General features: G+C 41.1%; 1 protein-coding gene across 1 annotated transcript; it reads right to left on the bottom strand.

Annotated features, from left to right (window-relative positions):
- Positions 1–733: 733 nt before the first annotated feature.
- smg9 (SMG9 nonsense mediated mRNA decay factor) lies at positions 734–20,986 on the bottom strand. The gene is made up of 13 exons (XM_035163280.2): positions 20,556–20,986; positions 20,399–20,473; positions 19,445–19,679; positions 19,205–19,302; positions 18,974–19,086; positions 18,118–18,229; positions 17,307–17,402; positions 17,083–17,168; positions 15,742–15,848; positions 15,548–15,655; positions 15,329–15,454; positions 15,093–15,237; positions 734–1,270 (listed from the first exon to the last, which is right to left on the bottom strand). Exons 1-13 carry the CDS (start codon positions 20,700–20,702, stop codon positions 1,192–1,194), a joined length of 1,527 nt encoding a protein of 508 aa, XP_035019171.1. The 5' UTR covers positions 20,703–20,986; the 3' UTR covers positions 734–1,191.
- Positions 20,987–21,540: the final 554 nt, after the last annotated feature.

Below are 21,540 nucleotides of genomic sequence, written 5' to 3'. Positions count from 1 at the left end.
TCCTGAATTACTAAGCTACAGGCAGCTCTGAAATTACACATTTTATAGACAGAAATTTATCTTCAATGAGAAGAAGAGAAACAACAGAAACAAGTAAAAGTGACAATTAACATTTCTCTGTGGGCGTGAACATATTTGACATTAAACACGTAACCTTAAATAAACTACGTTCTTGCTTGTATGTGTAAAGGCAAATTTGTTATCAGAAAATTACCCTCCTTTCTGCAAATTATTTTTAAGATTTTTGAAAATCAGTCTAGAACAAATAAAGCGTACCTTTCTGAAGAAGCACAATCCCAAGATCAGGAAGAAAGCATTTCGCGTGACAGTGAGGACAAATGACTTGGATTTGAGTTATGTCTGTTAGTAGTTCTCTTTGGGGAGTAGTCTGCCTTCATCTCTACAAAAAAAAAAATGTTAATTTTCAAATGTCCTCTGGCAGGAGAAGCACACCACCAGGGACTTGTTTCATTTTACCCAATCCAAGCCTCGAAAATTGTTAATTTTCAAACATCACTCTGGCAAAGAGATGGCGGGGTGGTGGGTGGGTGGTGGCTGTTAGGTTTTCTTTTCTAGAAAGTGAAAGTGTACTTCCCAAAACTGGTCTATCAACTGTTGGTTAACTATTAAAATGAGGGTGTAAGTATCAGTATGTGACGCTATGCTCTGTCTTGTAAAATTATTTATCAAAGTTATGTTTGTGGACTGTGCAGATTAAGAACCACACAAATAATTGTTTAGCTGAAGTTTATTTTTATTCATAAGTAACTGCCTATTACTCTCATAGTGATGTATTAAGGAAAATAAACAATTTACAGAGGGCTGTATATTTATGTCAGAAAACGTGTGCACTACCAATACATCAAAACTGCAGGTACAACATTGCAAATAAAGGCTTGCAAAAAAAATAGTACCACATCTTGCTTAGACATGTACAGACAATCCATTTTTGCTCTTCCACATGACATTTCTTGCGGGCAGGAAGTGGGGCAACTTTCCCACCAAAGTCTACAGAAGGCGCTGTCCTGCTGCGTTGCGTGCGACTCTTCAACACTGACGAGCTTCTAGTTTCACTTCCTGAAGGGCCCGAACAATGGTCCCTACTTCAGGACCACATTTCTTTAAGTGACCTGAAACCTGGACATACGAGGATCCACCACGAATGCATATAACAGCAGTTCAACCAAGGTGTTAGCAGAGCAGTCGACTGTATTCTGACAGCGCTGAGGACTTTTTCACCCCATCCCAGATACGGGCTGCATAGTGAAACCTGTAAAAACAGAAAACAATCACAAACAGCACAAGTCATACTCACAAAACAGTTTAGGTTAACAGTACATTTGGTAGAGTAAGGAAAAATGCAATAATAAGACGTGTGTCACACCTAAATATACGTGTTGTAACACATCTACCTTGTAAACAGAGTAAAACAGTAAAACAACTGTGCTTTTGATTTACAGACTCTGGAAAACCTTCAGCAAGATCAGGATAACACCAACAGTACCAAGATCTGGCACGTGCACACATAGACATCAAAGGGGGCTTGAGCCCCTGCCCCTTTTCTTCCTTGAGAGAAAGTGCCCTTTTTCTGGGGTGCTTTAAAAACATTTTTTATTAATATTATAGTCCTGTTTGTGCACAGCTTCCCTGTCAAACTAATATATTGATTGAATAAACAATCAAAATATCAGGTCGGGAGATTAGACTATGTCGAGTTCCGGGACGCTGCTAAGGGGGGGCCAGGCGGCCTTTTAATCCTGTAATGGCAGATTTTGCATTTGTGTAATGTTTAATAGAAGAACAGATATGTATTTAGAAGAAGTAGATAACAAATGTGTTTTCTGTGACTTAACTACGGAAGTTGCAGAAGGAAGTGTTTATGGCCCCCACATGTGTGTCTTAGCAAATGCTTCACTGCAGGGGTGTTACTTAGTGTGTCTGATAGAGATGGGTGAGGGGAACTCTGCATTGTATACAGGACTGGGGTCTTTTGATGTTGTAAATGAAGATAGAGGATCTCTGAGACAGATTGTCTCACACCAGAGGTCACACCAGGGGTCTGGGACGGAGATCTGAGACAGGAACTCTGCCCAACCTGGTCAGACATCAAGAGGCTGAAGAATACCTTTTGGCTCCTCGCAGGGAGGGGCTTCTGATTGTATAAGTGAAGTGATTCTCCTGTGCTCTGTGCTCATTCTATACACGTTACACTAGGTGGCTGTGTGGGGTGAGCCCACCTGCAGGTGTTAGAATTGAACTTTCCGAGAGACAATGTTATGTGTGTATTATTATACAATAGAGTATCATTATTAAACAGAAACTGCCACCACAATTTTGGCGTTGTCGGCAGGATCACTCGTGTGAGCAGACACTCTGGATCTCAACGCTGAGGAAAGTCTGGGACTCATACCTCAACAAATGAGGGCCGAATGCTTGAGAGCCAGGAGTGCACTCACTGAGGTGATCCAACGGACCTGGTTTGGCAAACAAGCATTGTCTTTCGGGTGAGTAAAATTAAAATGTTATGACTGTTGGGCCATGGTTTTGTGTGAAACCACACTTCGGCCTACATGTACCATCAAAGCCTGAAGCAGCATGTCCCTCCAGGACTCCGTCTCCCAGGGGCCATTAAAAACCAGAGCAAGGAACTCAATGTCCCAGAGGGCATCAACTTCACACAGAGGGGTGGAAACCCCCCCCAGGGACACAGGTTTCAACTCCCATTGGTCACTCTGGACCCCATGACCTGTGAGGTCACCGGGCCAATATAAGCTAAGTTCTCCAGCTTCTCGATCTCCCCTTTCTACACTCCCTCCAAGGAGAGAAGGCTGTCGAGCCAGTTCCTGCCTCTTCCTACAATCCTTCTACAGGAGGGAAGGCTGTGGAGCCTCTTCTCCAGCTCACATCTTCTCTTCCCATCCAACTCTTCGAGAGGAGCACAAAGGTGCAGCTTCCAGCTCATCTTACCAAGGAAACCTCTTCGCACTCCAAGCTCTGCCAACCCTTCAAGCAGCGACTCGATGTCCTGCTGTAAGAACTTCAAACAGCAACTGAACTCAACCGAAACCAGCAAGACGACACAAAACTGCGAACTGCACAGCAACTTCCTTTTTCCCCTTTCCACGGACTGGTAACACAACTGGGCTTAATAATTATACTAGGCTAAGCAAGACTGTTTATTCGATTCTGTGTGAGGTTTATAAGTTTGATTTGTGGTGTTGTGATATTTTGGGTACAAGTTATTGAGAAAGTAATGTTAGTCTGTTATGCTCTTCACAGTCTGTCGTTGCATCCAATCTAGTAACTTCCTCTAATTTGGCACACACACAGACACACGCATAACTCTTCACCTCATTAGCTCTACAGGTCGTAAACATTCCAATAGGTGGGGGACGGGTGTTATCTCTTTGGCCAGCCACCATCTTGAAAGCACGCTGACTCACACAGACACACACACATGTATACACACATACCTATCTTTGTTTAGCAATTAGACCATTAGTAATTTGTGTTTTTATACTTTATTATATTCATAATAAATGTTTTTCTTTCACAAATGTTTTTCCATTAATGTTGCATAAGTGAATTTCGCCAACCTCTACACTGTCAAGAACCCCATATCTTTCAACTTAGCTAACTATCTATATGGTAATTTTGGTTATAGTTATTAATTTAATTGTTAATCAGAGTTCCAAATTTGTAGTTAGAACCTTTATGAGACTTAATCAATAAATTGGCTATCTTTTCCCTTCCTTTGAAGGGTGGTGCCCCGAGGTAACTTTAATCAATTAAAATATACAATATTAAATATTAATAATAAAATATTAATATTTAATATTTTTATCTTGATAACCAAATTTATTGAATGCCGAAAGGCACACCATTTTATGGTATCACGTTTGATGCATTATGGCACAACATTAATGGCGTCCCTGGGTGGACAGAGTACAGTTGGCAAAAATTCATAATTATGTAACATTAATTTTTTCCTCTTCCATTTTTGGTTAACATAAATGGTGCCCCCGCGTGAGGCAGAGTACAGTTGAAAAAATTAATAATTATGCAATATTAATTTGTTTTCATTTTCGGCAAACGCCAGAAACAAGTGGAATTTTGAATTTTCAGTCAAACCAAAGGTTTGAATTCAATTCCACTAGTCTGCCACCGGAGTAGACATTCAACCGTATTTACAAACAAGTGCATTGTGGTGAAATTTAATTTATTCATAAATTAAATGTTTATTAATAATTAATTATTCATAACTACCACTTTAAGTCCTCATAGTGTTACGCTAAAAGATTGCTATCGTTGCTAATAACTCCAGTTGAATATTCGTTATTGAAATTTTAAGAATTTCTTTTAACATTTGAATACCACATATTCAATGTTAACTGGTCAAGCTGTGAAATTTCCTGGAACTGTTAAGTGCTTTAGAATTAAGACATAGCGTGCCACCGGCCCTATGTAACAGAGCTTGTACCTGGCTGTTACTGCCAAGCATTTCAGCCAAAGTTGGATAAGAGAACCTGAGAAAGAGCCACAGCGTGCTTCCAGCCCTGTGAATTTATAGAACCTAACTGTTACTGCCCTGCATATCAGTTAGTGATTAAAAGTTTGGTGAACTGTTTAACCCACCATAGTTTTGGTTAGGCTAGTGTACGATCAAATCCACACTACAAGGTGTCTGCCAGTGCAACACCAAAGCCAACCACACTGCTTTTGATTTATAAACTTGTAAATCTAATTTTCAATTTCAGAACCAACAATGGAGAACCCCTGTGTAGAACAATTTGTTTCTTCCCTAGCACAGAGCCTGACCCCTGGCTATCCTGAATTCATCAGCAAGTTGAACTTCAGTGAGTGTAATAAAGAAATAGATTCACTACTTAATGACAAGTGTGATGCACAAACAGCATCAAAGGGTCCATTGTTGAGATGCATGATTCTAAATTTCCACAGGCAAATCAACCTTGCCTGTCAGAGCAAAGCAGCTGTGGAACAGGAGGTAAATGCCCTAAGAGCGCAAAATGCTTTTCTTTTCCAGGAGGTTCAAACTGCTAGTAAGAAAGCCCTGCACTACTTAGAGGACCTGCACTCAGCAGAGTCAGATCTCATTTCACACAAGGAGGAACTGTTAAAACTTAGATTAGAAGGCCCGGCCTCACATCAGTTTTTGAACCAATGCGATTCTGGTTATTCCGATTCACACTCCTCCGATAGTGTACGGTTAACTCCCTCTTCACTCCCAAGATGGGACAGAATCCCATCTGACCCCAAGTCTTCGGGAAGTAAGTCACCTCCTGATCCTCCACTGACAGGAAGAGGTAACAGCTTCCTAACTTCCCATCTCCCTGACTCTGACGACACATGTAGTTTATCTTCAAGAACACATTGTGCCTCATATGCTTCTCATCCACGGATGCATGACCCTTTTTTCCGTGCACAACTCTCCAAAGGGGGGACTTCAACATTCAGGAATGTTTTAGCACCTCCCCCTCAACCAGAGAAACCTGGAGCAGGTGATGCACGTGCCCGGACCTCACAGTGTCCTCGCTTTGATTTGCTTGAGTTTCTAGCTAAAGATATTGAACAATTTGATCCAGACAACTGTGATAACAATATTGATAATTACTTTAGAGAACTAGATCTCAGCTTAAGTGATGTGCCAAATGCAACAGAAAGAGAGAAGGTTAGACTTGTGTTAAAAACCAGCTCTACAGCTGTTCACAAGTTTATTCAGTCACTTCCTTCCAGTGTCACAAGTAACTACACAGAGCTCCGTCAAGCACTAGTCGAGGAATTCTCTTCTACTGCTGACGAGATCACATCCATTGTTACAGCATCCCAAATTAAACATTCACGTCGCGAAAATCCCAAGGATTATTTTCGACGTTTGAGGCATGTTTATTTTCAGGGAAAGAACGCACCAGGCCTAGAAGAAAATCTCACCTTCAAGTCCATGTTCTTACGAAACTTACATCCATGTATACGCACACATGTTGTACTGATGACACAGCAAGGAAAACCTTCAATGCAGCAGATCAGGAAGATGACACAGGTGGCTTGGGAAACTGTTATCACTTTCAAGGCTACAGTAGGTGCAACCGAGCCCGTCAAAACAAACAGCACGGTGTCAAATTCATCCGCTGCCTCAAAACTTCACCCTCACAACAAAACGAAGGGGGGTGACAGAAGGCAGCATAGGGACACAGAGCGTACCCGCCATGTCCACCAACTTCCCAGAGATAGGCATTCCCACAGTAGAAGCTGTAGGAAACCATACTCTGAAATTCTGGCCCAGACAACTTACCACTGCTCAGAAGATGACGACAGCGTCTCTGAGTACAGTTTAAGATATGGTTATGACCGAGCACACAGTGACAGCGCCTCTGAAGTCCTCCTGGACTCTGGCTCCCCAGAGCGTTACGGCCCTGAGCCACGACACAGGCGATCCAGAGCTCGCTTCTCACGGCCATAACCAACACAGTTAACCCCTGTACTGACAGTCAGTATTAAGTTTCTTGCAGTTAATAGGAAAACTGTTTTGTTAGCAACAGCAGCAAACTTCAAAACCTAAATTCTGATTAAACTTATATACCACTGCCAACTTTGTAAATATGTTTGGATCGACTACGTTCCATTCCATAATAATGTAGTCCATACCACACATGTTAGGACATTAGCATATTCTTACAGAAACAATGATACAGTCATTTGGATTTTGAAAAATTATGACAACCTTCGCAGGAAAACCTGCTGAAGATTAAAATTGTTAAGTCTAACAGATCAGACTGAGTACTACATTGTGTAGGATCCAAGGAGTGAACAAAACTCTTGGACATTCCAAAAATGACCTTATCATTGTACGTGCCACTCTCTCTGCATCTTATCTTACAATTCACAATGTCTTATTTTTTTTCCTTTTTCTCCCTAACCTAGTGAACGGTTATTCATATTGTACTGTCATTGTAATCTGAATTATTTGTCTAATTTGAATCTTGCTTAGCCAAACTAGATAGTATACACAAATGCCCAGATGTTACAATCCAAATGAACTGACAATTGACTTTTCCAGCTTTGGACTAAACATGTTCAAGTTCGCCCTCAGGAACCCACGTCAGGTGCGATCCTGAGAACGAAGGGGGGATGTTGGGCCATGGTTTTGTGTGAAACCACACCTCGGCCTACATGTGCCATCAAAGCCTGAAGCAGCATGTCCCTCCAGGACTCCGTCTCCCAGGGGCCATTAAAAACCAGAGCAAGGAACTCAATGTCCCAGAGGGCATCAACTTCACACAGAGGGGTGGAAACCCCCCCCCAGGGACACAGGTTTCAACTCCCATTGGTCACTCTGGACCCCATGACCTGTGAGGTCACCGGGCCAATATAAGCTAAGTTCTCCAGCTTCTCGATCTCCCCTTTCTACACTCCCTCCAAGGAGAGAAGGCTGTCGAGCCAGTTCCTGCCTCTTCCTACAATCCTTCTACAGGAGGGAAGGCTGTGGAGCCTCTTCTCCAGCTCACATCTTCTCTTCCCATCCAACTCTTCGAGAGGAGCACAAAGGTGCAGCTTCCAGCTCATCTCAGCAAGGAAACCTCCTCGCCCTCCAAGCTCTACCAACGTCCTAGCAGCGATGCGATGTCCTGCAGGAAAACTTCAGCCAGCAACTGAGCAATACCGCTCAACCGAAACCAGCAAGACGACACAAAACTGCGAACTGCACAGCAACTTCCTTTTTCCCCTTTCCACGGACTGGTAACACAACTGGGCTTAATAATTATACTAGGCTAAGCAAGACTGTTTATTCGATTCTGTGTGAGGTTTATAAGTTTGATTTGTGGTGTTGTGATATTTTGGGTACAAGTTATTGAGAAAGTAATGTTAGTCTGTTATGCTCTTCACAGTCTGTCGTTGCATCCAATCTAGTAACTTCCTCTAATTTGGCACACACACAGACACACGCATAACTCTTCACCTCATTAGCTCTACAGGTCGTAAACATTCCAATAGGTGGGGGACGGGTGTTATCTCTTTGGCCAGCCACCATCTTGAAAGCACGCTGACTCACACAGACACACACACATGTATACACACATACCTATCTTTGTTTAGCAATTAGACCGTTAGTAATTTGTGTTTTTATACTTTATTATATTCATAATAAATGTTTTTCTTTCACAAATGTTTTTCCATTAATGTTGCATAAGTGAATTTCGCCAACCTCTACACTGTCAAGAACCCCATATCTTTCAACTTAGCTAACTATCTATATGGTAATTTTGGTTATAGTTATTAATTTAATTGTTAATCAGAGTTCCAAATTTGTAGTTAGAACCTTTATGAGACTTAATCAATAAATTGGCTATCTTTTCCCTTCCTTTGAAGGGTGGTGCCCCGAGGTAACTTTAATCAATTAAAGTTATTATTTAATATTAATAATAAAATATTAATATTTAATATTTTTATCTTGATAACCAAATTTATTGAATGCCGAAAGGCACACCATTTTATGGTATCACGTTTGATGCATTATGGCACAACATGACCTTTAGGAAAAGGTCCAATGTTATGATCTTTAGGAAAAGATCCACAAAAAAGAGATTCACTCATTCATTGTATTGAGGGACAGACGTGTCTGCACGGCTAGGTTTTTGGGAAATCGGTGTAGGATCCATGAAGCTTCCTTGTTTCGATCTTTAGGAAAAGGTCAAAATAGATTATAAATAATATTGGGCTCTGATGTCGGGCTCATGATTAGTAGTTATTATTAATATATAGTAATATTATTATTTTGCAATAGAGGTGTAGCTGGGACGGAAGGACCAAGGCCAAGTCTGGATCGTCTCAGTACAGCAATCTGTTGAAAATCTGATAATTCCAGTACATGTTATACCTGCATGTGTGGTGCTAAAGAGAAGTGTGGCTATGAGATTTCTCTAAGGCATTATATCAGGCAGAGTATTTAAAATGTATTAAGGAATCAAAAACTTAGGAACAATAATTGAGAAATTTGCCAAGTGATCAGGAATTACAAGAGGTAATTACAATTGACAACATTATATTGGAGATGGTTTTTATTGTTCCTTACAAAAGCATTTTGGTGTTGGTTGAAGGTTTAAGGTTACTAACACTAAAACACTAATAAACTAAAACTTAACAATTTTTGTTGATGGATATGTGTGACTGTGAAAGAAGAAACATGTAGAATTTGATGAAACTAAACTGAGTATTTAAGCTGAGGATTTCAGCTGAGAAAGCAGAGGAGAAAAGAAAAAGAGAGGAATCTGAGAATCCTCGAACTGGAGAAAAAAAGGTGAGTATATGTTTAAATATATTTGGGGTATAATTGGGTTTTTAAAGGCTAATAGTAAAAGGAAAAATAAACAACCTCATAACAAATCTTAAAATACATTTTTTAAGAGATAGAAACGATTTGGTTAAAAAATTTAATTAAGAGACTTAAGTTCTTTTCCCATATAAGCAGAACTTTATTTTCCAAATTTCGTATTCTGCTGAACAGAGCAGAGTTAAATTTATAAAATAAGAGTCGGGTTCACAATTGCTGAGACAACCTATTTGAGAAAATAGGTTTAAAAATAGAGAGGATGACTGTGTCTTTTCCGAGCATGGGAAGTTTGAGTTTAAATTATCTTTGGTAACTCAAAACTAAACTGCGTGTGAAAAGAGAAATAAAAAGAATAAGAACGAAGTAGAGAGGACAAAGAAAAAGGAAAAATGAATGTAGGGATATTTGTGCTGGATTGAAGAGTGTATGGATGTTGTTTAACTGAAGTGAATATGCAGGAACTGAAATAATCTCCAGTCTCAGTGTCTCCGACTAGATTCTGATCTGGACTCAGCTCCACCAAGAGCATTTGGCAAGAGAATGCCCTGGGAAGCAGCGCACACAGTGCGATTGATTAGCGGTGAGCTGGGGACAGTGAAGGAATTCATCTGGTGCGGACGCTGAGATGGAGAGAGAGAGTTTCAAGCACGTCACTATAGTAAGAACACGGTTACACACACACCATGTGAATTAATGTTAGACATAGAACAGATGATTAAGATTGCTATTGACCATTGTGAGCTTAATCAGAAGATCAGTAGAGAGAGGCCTACTGTACTTTATGCTAAATATTTTCACAATGATGTGTATAAACTAATGCCCGAACACACAAATCACAGTGACTGGTAGAAACATCACATATATTTGTAGATTCAGGAACCGGAATCAGTTAATAAATGTGAAGAGTGTGATATTACTCCTAAAATGAATGTTGGATATCTCATAATGATTGGAGCAACAGGTACAACAGTGATAGAGAGATGCACTGTACAATTGCTATTTTTTCATGATGTGGTTGAAGGGGATTTTTTAAGATTCATTTTTGTTGTCACCACACTGCCTGATAAATCTTAGGGGTAAAGATTTGATGTGTTCATTGAGTAGTATGTTAAATTTTAAACACCGCAGGGCATTAGAGGTAACTGGAGTCAAAATAACATCTGCATTTGTTAGATAGAGAAAGGGGGATTTGACACTAGCATATCAATGGGAGGTCTAGACTCTTTTCTACTCTCTGGAAGTAACACCCTCTTGCGAAAGGCAGAGGCAGAGAGACTTCAGACAAATGTGAACATAGATGTTATTTACTCAGAGAAGTGAACTATTAAGTAAGAGCAAACTAAGTTTAAGAAGGTTATAGAGGATGTTAATTAAAGAAAGGATAAAGTAAGTTGGTTGTATTGAGATAGTAAACACTGTGTTGTCTTAGTAGTTTTGATAGACTCATTGGCTAAAGATTTGTTAAAATATCAACTTTTGATTATAATACTACTGGAGGGGAAAAGACATTTAATACCAATAAAATATTTTATTAAACGATTTTCCATAGTGATAAATGAAATTAGAGGAGTGTTGAACTCATTCCTGAATGTTGTAAATCTTTTGATAAAATGTATTAAGATTTTTAGTTTTGGTGTAAACATTAATGATATTCCTGAGTTGAAACAGGTACCGTCATGTTTGTGGACCGGGCACAAATATGTTTTGGGTCTGATCAAGGGATAAGACCCAACTAGACAAGAATATCTGAATCCTCGTATGGAATATGTAAAGATCGTCTGTTAACACACTACTTTTTTTCCTGTAAGGAAAAACAAAGGAAGCAGAGCTTCAAACAATGTCTTAGAGCTGCAACAACTGCTGAGAGAGCTGTGATATTTGATGTGTGATATGTGACGCTGTGATATATGACTTTACTGGTGCCAATATGCTGATAGGATGATTTTGCTTGAGCAAAATACCTCCCACCTTTTAACAACCAGGTGGCTCAGATATGGGACAGTATTGCCTTAGATGATAGACATCACTATTTAGAGAGGCAATGTTTTTAACTATGCGACTCTCTTCCCTACATCAGTAGGGATAGCCACATGATTGCGTAGCAGTTTTTCTTAACTAAAAAAGATTAGATCAGATTTAAAAGATAACCAGCTAATTATGCAGAGGTGATAGTTGTTTGGTGATAAGTTCAGCATCAAAGGATGCAGCAACTGAGATAACCAAGTGGGTTTACGACTGTGTGATACAATAGAGGCTAAACCACTCCCATCACACTATTGTGCATTGACTGAAGAATGCAAATATGCTAGGGACAAGAGTGTTAAGATCAACACTGATAGCAGGTTTGCATGGGGGTGGCATGTGATTTTGTGAGTTGATTGAATAGGAGATTCATGAACCTATTTCACTTCACACTTTCATCTGTGTGCTGATAGATGCTGTGTTATCATGCAGACTGTATGCAGTCTGCAAATGAGTGCATATTAAAGATTTTTAATTATTAACTTAATGTAGGTTATAGGAGCTATAAACAAGGGTCAATCGCAATTAAATAATTTTTTTAAGAATACAGATTTAATTTAATAAGTTTAAGGAGTAAACTGTTTGGTGGATAACAGTTTGTTTGGTGACTGACAGACTTTTGATGTGGGTCGCATGGATGATATTGTTTAACCTATGTATGTTTCTTCATTAGTTTGAATTGACACATGACTGTAGTCAGTGTGTCAAAAGGGAGGAATATAGATATAGATGTATTGGGTGTACAAAAACAACACTCTAAACAATACTCAATAAAACTTTTTTTATCTGAGTCGTGTAATTGAATTACAATTAAAATAGGTAAAGAAATCCAGATTCCACAAAGTGAACAATCCACCACCAAACAAACAGTTTGATCATTTATAGAGGGATTTGATAAAGATTAAATTGAATTGAGTAAGTTAGATAAATAAATAAATAAATACTGTCTTGTTCTTGTTGACATGTATGCTATGCAAGTAGAAGCTTTCCCCACATCTAGACAGGATTCTTCAGCAGTGGCGCAGACACTGCTCGGAGAACTCATTCCACGTTGGGAAATTCCAAAAAGATGTCCACTGATAATGGTACCCCATTTGTAAGCACAGCTTTAAGGATGCTGGTGAGTATGGGTATCGACACGAGGCAACATCGTGCCTATCATCCCACCAGTGGCGGGCAGTGGAAAGAAACAAACAGTGGAAGGAGACAACAGCACATTGAAAAACGAACTGGTAGATATTGTGTAAACCTGTCCCCTGTACCCTTTAAAATCCACAGGCAGGTGATGGACTCCCTACCGAAATCCATAGACAGGGAAACTGCATGATCTGAGACCAGGAGACTGGATTGTGGTGAAGGACGTGAGGAGGAAACCAGGAGAGCACGTCGATGGAACAAGTGCAAACCAAGTGCCTCTCACCACACAGACGGAAGTGAAGGTCAACCTGGAGACGTGCAAGCCATTGAAGGAGGATTTCCGGAGCACGAGTGGATTCTACAGGACGGAGCGTGCGTTGTGTCAGTGTGCGAGCCTTCAGCCTTCAATTGTTTCGTGTTTGCAAGCAAGGAGAGGTGTGGAAATGATTAGGGCCACACGTCTCTAATCTCAAGAAGAGGCAACACTTTGAAGAGGGGGTTGGCGAGGGGCACTGCTGATACAATAGCGCCGAAGGGGGAAAACAACGACACCTGTTGGGACGACTGGGATGCAGTTCGAGGGAAAAGATGGTTTCCCTGTTCATGAACACCGTCATCGTCGTCCTGCCACCAATAATATGGCATGTGAAACCTTGGCAGGAAGAAAAACACGAAATATAACCTGAGCATCAAAGTCAGAACAAAAGGAGAACTCATGTTTGACTTCCCTGATGAACTGACAAAGCCTGGAGAATGCATGGTTTGAGACCCAAGCTCATTTACAGATTCAACTCATTGTGTGTAATCAAGAGATGAGAGTTTCACAGTGTGAGTGTCTCCAGATGAAAGGTTTTGGAGGACTTGCCCCAGGGGGGAGCACTGTGAAGAACACACACAAACAGATGAGTTTGCTCTGGAGATGGAAGATTAACATCTTTAGAGGGGGGCTGGGTTTCCAACTCTTTCTCCCACTATCTAGAGTCAGGAATGACTCTGCATCACAGGATGGCTTTGAGAAAAGATGCTAGCCAAGAAGGTGTTTGTCACATAATCAGGACGAATTGTGGCACATACACAGTGAACATTTTTGACAATATGATGCATATCGTTTCAAATTTTAAATGACCTATTGTCCAGAGAAAGAACAAGGACACTCAGATTCCTGAAGGGCGGAATTGATGGTCACGCCTACTTTTGAATGATTGCAAAATATGTTATTGAAGTTTGTTGAAACCTATTTGGATTTTCATGTGTGTACTAGTGTTGTTGAACTGTTGTATTGTCTTTTGAGTTTAAGACTATGGTTATTTCCTTAATCAAGTCTATGATTGGACGATATGTTCAACTTCCTGAAACTCATCTATCCTGGATGCTTCCCTTCCAGGATGATGAGATGGTATAAAGATGTATAAAGGATATTGAGCCTTTTAGGCTCAAAGGGGGAATTGTAATGGCAGATTTTGCATTTGTGTAATGTTTAATAGAAGAACAGATATGTATTTAGAAGAAGTAGATAACAAATGTGTTTTCTGTGACTTAACTACAGAAGTTGCAGAAGGAAGTGTTTATGGCCCCCACATGTGTGTCTTAGCAAATGCTTCACTGCAGGGGTGTTACTTAGTGTGTCTGATAGAGATGGGTGAGGGGAACTCTGCATTGTATACAGGACTGGGGTCTTTTGATGTTGTAAATGAAGATAGAGGATCTCTGAGACAGATTGTCTCACACCAGAGGTCACACCAGGGGTCTGGGACGGAGATCTGAGACAGGAACTCTGCCCAACCTGGTCAGACATCAAGAGGCTGAAGAATACCTTTTGGCTCCTCGCAGGGAGGGGCTTCTGATTGTATAAGTGAAGTGATTCTCCTGTGCTCTGTGCTCATTCTATACACGTTACACTAGGTGGCTGTGTGGGGTGAGCCCACCTGCAGGTGTTAGAATTGAACTTTCCGAGAGACAATGTTATGTGTGTATTATTATACAATAGAGTATCATTATTAAACAGAAACTGCCACCACAATCGAATCCAATTGAATGAATGTCAAATCAGTGTGGAGAGCACTGACCACTGTCACACACTTACTGTTGTAATCTCTCATTTTTGAATTGAAAACCTTATTTTGTAAATAACAGCACAATTGTAATAATAGTAACAGTCTATAATACATTTTTAAGCACTTTCAAAATAAATATTTTTCCGACTGATTTTATTAATATTATATTAACTGATGAAAAAGCAGCCATGTGCAGTAATATAGGAAATTGTGGATGTGATACATTGAAATGCATCGAGATGCATTGTTGTGCATTCGAATCGTTGACTGCTGAATCGTAATGGAATCGTGATCCTAGTGAAGGTGCACTAGTGAGCACAGTCATCACAGTCCTGTCAGACAGGCAGCACCTCCCACCTCCCAGCTCCTGTTCCAGTTGTGGTGTTCTTTCTTTGCACAAAATAAACCTGAACTATAACTACACTAAACTTTAAAAAAGAGGGCGGTGGAAACGAGATATTGAAAAGTTGCGACAGGCATTACAATTGTGGAGGTAGATGAATGAAGAGCATATAAATGGAAAGTGTGTTTACCAGTTCTTCTCTGTTAGGATGGTGTGGGACAGCTGACAGCGGGGCATGGTCAGTACTTGGCTGCGAAGTTTAGAAACCATGGTGGAGAAAGAGGGGTGTCCTCTGTAGCCCGGGAGCAGGGAAAAGAGCGGGTATGTTCCCGGCCCTAAACATGGAACCATGATTAATTCACACGTTACACAATGTACAGGAGGACAACTGAGTTCTTTCTTATGTGACAATAAAGTCTTTATGACCTGCTTTAGTCAGATTTTCCTCCCCATCATTCTCCTGCACAGGAAGCAGGAACATGTTGACCTCAGGTGACAGATAGTCCGCTCCCAGGCCAGGGAAGATGTTGCAGTCGAGCATGGACAATGTACCTTAGGACAAACCACATATTATAGAATGAGTATGGATTGAGTGTAGGTTCGGCATGTTTGTAGAGGCAATTTAGGGTTTATTAAACATGGTACCTTTGTATTTGAGATGGGAGTGGGCCATTAATTTATCCACCGCCATATGCATGTTCTTCAGATTCCTTGGGCAGAAATCATCCCGCTTGGCCTTATTCTGAAGGAACACTGTTTGAACAAGAACAGGTTTTCAGTTTAAGAGCATTGAACCTGGTTGGTGTGTGAGACTGTGTTTGTCTTTTTGCCTAACAAACCTATATGAGGATAGTACTCTGCTCCATCATCATTGCCTGAAGAGCCAGCGCTGTCATGGCTTGCAGACGGAGTGGAAGGCTTCAGCATCTCAGCGGTCTGAAGAAACCTATCGACAAACATAACAGTAAACTTCCTGTGTGGTACCAACATCTGCAAACCAGGACTGGGTAATTGTTCGGGATTTCAGTGTGATCATCTCTGTGGAGGAGATGTAATAGGGGAGGGTATCAACGTCCCCCCTCGTCACCAATCGTGTTTGGGATTTCCATGAACAGCTTCTGAAAACCACAGCTGTGGTGTGGCCCCCGGTTTGAGGGCCTCCAAAATTCCTCTCTGGTATTTGTAGATTTATAATTCTGTTAGCTTCATCAGACTGTGTTTGCAGTGCAGTGCGGCTTGGATGAGGGTCAGCATCTCAAAATCTGAGGCCACGGTTCTCTGCCAGAGAACTGTGGCTTTCTCTCTTCAGGCTTCTGCCCCAAATGAAGGAGTTTCAGTATCCCGGGGTTTTGTAAATGAGTGCGAGTAGGATGGAGCAGGAGATTTACAGGTGCAGTGCTGGACCACTGATGAAGAGGGGGCTTACCTCTCAATTTAGCAGTCGATGTTTGCTCCTAACCTCCTTTATAGTCATGAGCTTTGGGTAATGACTGAAAGAACGAGATCTACAAAATATAATCAAAGAATATCTGGGGGAGCTTGAGAGTAGAGCTTCTGCTCTTTCACATTGAAAAGAGCCAGTTAAGTTGGCTCAGGCTGGTCTTCTACGCACGTCCAGACAACTCCGACAGTTATGACCCAACCCTCGCCCCAGATCCTGCTGTATTGTTTAACTCATTTGACCTGGGAATGCCTTGGGATTCCCCCAGGAAGAGGTGGAGAATGTTGCCCAGGAACTTCTTTTGTTGAACTGCAACCCCACCCCAGATTGGCAGCAGGAAATTAAAGGATGGAAAACTGATGGAAGGGCTATGCTCTGCTGACACAGAAAACTAAATACTTGATAAATCTAAATACTTCATCACTTGGCTGTAAAAAAAACAAAATTGGTCTGGCCATAACACAGTTCTCCTCACGGATTTTCAGGACACTCACTTGTTTTCGACAGGTCTGGCTTTTGGAGGCATTTGTTGTTTACAAGACCAACACAACGCATTACATTATTGAGCTCATGAAAAAAGCAGAACACAAATATCCTCTCAAGATCCAAGATGAAATACTCAACATTCCTGTGGGATGAGGGAACATGTTATTGTCAGAGTCGTGCAGAGAGCTACCCTGTCCTTGCGAATGTGGTAATTGGTATAACACAGATCCAAATCCAATAAACAAGTAGGTACCTGTAGAGGTTTAAGTCGGTGAACCAGTCTTGAACCACAATGATCACATGGCAAACAGTGAACAGGAAGGCAGCGATCTGAAGAGACTGTAAAGATATTATAGTGAGCATTAATGTGGTTACATGTGACTGTGTGTGTACAGAATTAAATTGACCATTAAACCGTTTGACAGGGAACAATAGCTTATGTTTTCATGAAGCGCCCTCTGCAGGCTGCTCACTGACCTGCATCTCAACGTATGTGTGAGGGAGGTTGTACTCTGGGGGCAGCTTCCGGTCGTTGTTGATGAGGTGGTCCAGAATAGATGGACTGAGCATTGGCTGAAGAATCAAACAAACAAACCAACAAACAAGGCATTTAAACATATCTTGATGCTCCAGTGCTCATCAATCTACAGACGGATTATTTTACAGTCTAGAGGCTCATTTATGCTGCTTTTACAAATGAAAAGAGATGTGTCGGTTTCAAATGACGTAATCATCACTGCCTATATGCTTCCATGCGTCCTACGCTTGATAAGCAATACATCCACTAGAGGACAGCGCAGAGTCGAGAGTTTCCAACAACATGGCGACGGTGGAGGAGGTTGTGATACTATACCACTTAAGACGGAGGTAAAAGCGTCTGAAGTAGGCAGGTGAAGAAACAGCATTTAAACGCCTGTAGTTTCTTTCCAACTCTTAAAGTCCCTCCTCAAAAAGCTTTGCCATTGTTGACATTTCTTCTTCAGGTTTCATGGACGTCTTGATTGATTGATTGGCTACACTTCCGCCCACAATTTTCGTTGGCACTGTTCAATTTTGTCTGTTTCATCCATATCCGTAAAAGACGTAGAGGATGTCCACAAATATGAATGGAATGCACACAGAGACCGGACAGAAGGCTCCAACCTTTGCGAAGTGTATCTTCTCTCTATTCTAAGGTGACATTTCTATTTACACAGTTCACCACCTGTGGACATTATGACAGCGAATTAAAGATACTGCAGAAAAAGACATAGAAACACACTCTGTATCTTCAATACTTTATTCTTACCTGTGTATCCAAGAAGATGACTCTCTCCTGAGTGATGAAGAAGTCAATCCCTGTGCTCTGGTTCCCTCCTCTTTCCTTGATTTCTTGAGTCTGGGCTCTGAATACATAACTCCTGTGCAAACACATATTCAATCCAAACACACAGTATCAGTAATTAATCTGTCTCTTACTGAGGGTGCAAGTCACAGACCCTGAAACATGGGAGATTGAATTTTCATACTGTCAAATCAGTTCATTACAGAGTCACACTTTTTCAAGGTTGTTTTGTTTACAAACCAAAATAACGTGATTGGGTAAAACACCTCAAGACTATACAGGAGCAGGTGGGTCCACTGTGTGGTCAGAAAGAGTACTGCTACTTTTTATGCACGGATATAAAATACAAAATGATAAAGGGAAGAAAACGGGTAATGGAATGGGTACACTTCTAATTGAGAATTAAGAAATCAAAAAACTAAATATATTACATTCTTCTGTTATTCTCCTTTGTTGACCTATCCTTGCCCTGGTCAAAGCATTTAACTATGTCAGATTGAGGTGTTTTATTCTGCCGGCAGTACAAAGCAAGTAAGAGCTGTAAAAAAAAGTTCAAAGTTACATAGTTTTCTCCTTCATACAAGAGGTCATTTTCTGTAATTACAGGAAAGTCTCATCCTCAATTTCTGCAATTTTATCTTTAAGACATTGAATCCTTTTTGCCCCAGTATTTTACATATGTTTTATAAATGTTTTCACTTTCACTTTTGAAAGTGCAAATTTTGATTTAATTATGGCTATATAATTAACAGATATCATTCACGTGTTACTGAGCAGTTTACAAGCTTGAGCTTATTGTTGGCGTTTTGGACAACATTACCGTTGATCTTCCTCAGGGGTGTTGGCAGATAACAGTGACATGACTGTAGATTTCCCAGTTCCCTGAAGGCCAATGACTCCCACCACCAACATATCTGTCTGGTCCCTCAGATACTGCAACGCATCACAACAAAAAGCAACTTCCTCTGAGTAAAAACAGTACAGTGGGTACAATGTATTCAATTATTTAATACAATGGCTCCACAATCAACTAAATTCATTAAATACTCACCTCCATGGCACTGTCACACCAGTTCATCTGATCATCCACGAGCTTAATGCTGTGCTTCATCTTCTCTGGAGGGAGGAGTTTGGACTGGCCAACCATGGCTGAATGTTATTTTAAAAAAAGATCAAGATTTACAAAAGTTGCCCTTACTGAGCTCATTCAAGAAGAGTATTTGTAAGCATTACAGCAAAATTTGTAATTTTCAATTTCGGTTGTTCCTTGTTGAAATCTACAATAACTCACGGTCCACAGCGCTGCTGGATGCAGAAGCACCCATTCCTCGGTTTTGGATCTGGTATACAGGCTGAGTAGGTCGCTGCCCCTCTCTCTCTATCTTGGAGGGCCCGGGGCCAGAGGGCTGAGCTGCCGCCTCTGGAGGGGTCCCCGTCTTTGTTCCATCATCCCTGGCTTTCATCAGCATGATTGGCTTCTCCAGGACTGGAGTTCCGCTGACAGATGTATTCGCCAGTGGCTTGGCCTTGAAAAAGATCCATTTAACAGCACAAGTCAATGAATCACATGAGTGGAGAGGTAGCAGAGATGAACATAAATCATACTTTATGTGCTCTTTACCTCCACAGAGGAGGTTATGTTTTCATCAGCGTTTGTTTGTTTGTCTGTTAGTTAACAGCCTTACACAAAAACAACATAATAGATCACCATGAAATTTGGTGGAAGGGTGCAGTATGGGTCAGGGAAGAACCCTCTAAATGTAGGCGTGGATCTGGATCAGTGGGCGGATCCAGGCATTATTTTTCACTTTCCTTGTGTTTTTGATGTTGTTTGTGTGTTCGTTTTTTATTTTATGTTTTCACCAATTTCACCAAGGAATGATTCTTGGATCTTGATGAAAAATCCAGGCACATATAGGGGATTGATATCTGTGAGTGTGTACTGTTGGTACAAGTTCTTCTGAGAGCACATCTAGTTTGTTATGGCAATGAGAGTGCAGTCCTAAATTCTACAAAGAACTGTGCCTTCAACCTCCAAATAACTTAATGTAAATGTAACTGCAGTCAAATTCAATAACATAAAGTCTGATCATGTGCTGCAGTCTTATGCGCACTTTTACTTTCTGGCCAGTCTGACTTCCCTGAGAGCAAAGTGCTACTTAGATCCACCAAGCAACACAGTGCTGTTTATGTTCAATAAAGAATATTGCAATCAGGGTTTAGAGTGTGACACCAGCCAACGTACCCTTTCCCCGGGGGGCTTGGCAAGAATGATGGGGGTCTTCTGGATGAGTGGACCCGGAGGATCCTCACTCCCATCCTGAGCAGACACGTGAAAGTTACTACCCAGTCACACATGCAGTGTCAACAACCCAGACTCCATTAGCGAGTGTTTGTGTTACCCTTCTTTCTCTCGGTTGGAATTCTCTGTCCCGGCTCGGACCGGACAGGTTTTGCCCCGGGGTTCCGACGTCTCTCTCTCCGCGGCGGCGCCTCCTCCTGCGCCCCTGCCCGTACATCCCGGGCTGACTGTGGCCGGACTCGGACATGTCGTCTCCCCGCTGCTGTGAACAGAGAGCTAGCAAAGCACTGGTAAGCAGAGGCGACCTAAAGGTTGTTTGATTTGACTTATATCTGCTCTCAACTATGAGTCCTGACACACTATTCTCATTAACGCCAAACGTTATCTAGTAGTGGCACCGGAGAAGATCTAACACAAGTACATGCATTACGTTGGCTAAAGCTTTTTGTTGGTGCGCTTGTTTTGCAACTCGATCTCAACCGTTAAGTTACTTCTTTGGAGCGGTTGCTCGATATTAACGGGCTCCACCCGCTTGAAATGACAACTTGCTACTAATCAAACGCATCTTGTCCGTCTGTTAAATTGTGTCGTTCTAAAACATCGGAACGATTTAGTTCCGGCTCCCACCTGGTCCCAACACTTCAGGGACCATTTAAGTTGCATGTGTTGATTAACAGTCCGCCGTGGCTTTTCGTTTTATTGGAAATACATTCATAATAATCACAATAATCTTAAACTAGGAACGGCTCCTGTTTTTCGTGTATACAATATTTTGAGATGTGGGCGTCTCTTCCGGTTCTAACCGGAAATGGAGGATCTCTGTGTGCGGACGCCATCGATGTTGACGGGGAAATGCACCGAAATTAGATAATTCTGTTATTCTAATCAAGTGAATCATAACTTTACTATTGTCCCCATCACGGTTAAACGTGCTGGAGACAGACATGTGTTGATGGAGGCTGTTCATTTCTCCTAAAGTCTGTTTGTTTGACATTGTCAAACAAGTCAACATTAGCTGTTAGCAGTTTGTATAGTTTTGGTATCGTAAAGTAAATTACCTGGACTCGGTCTCCTTCTCGTTTGGA

Source organism: Hippoglossus stenolepis, chromosome 8, assembly GCF_022539355.2.
Source record: "Hippoglossus stenolepis isolate QCI-W04-F060 chromosome 8, HSTE1.2, whole genome shotgun sequence".
Lineage (NCBI taxonomy): Eukaryota > Metazoa > Chordata > Actinopteri > Pleuronectiformes > Pleuronectidae > Hippoglossus > Hippoglossus stenolepis.
The sequence above is the reverse complement of the archived record's forward strand: the minus strand, read 5'-3'. Positions and strand labels throughout refer to the sequence as shown.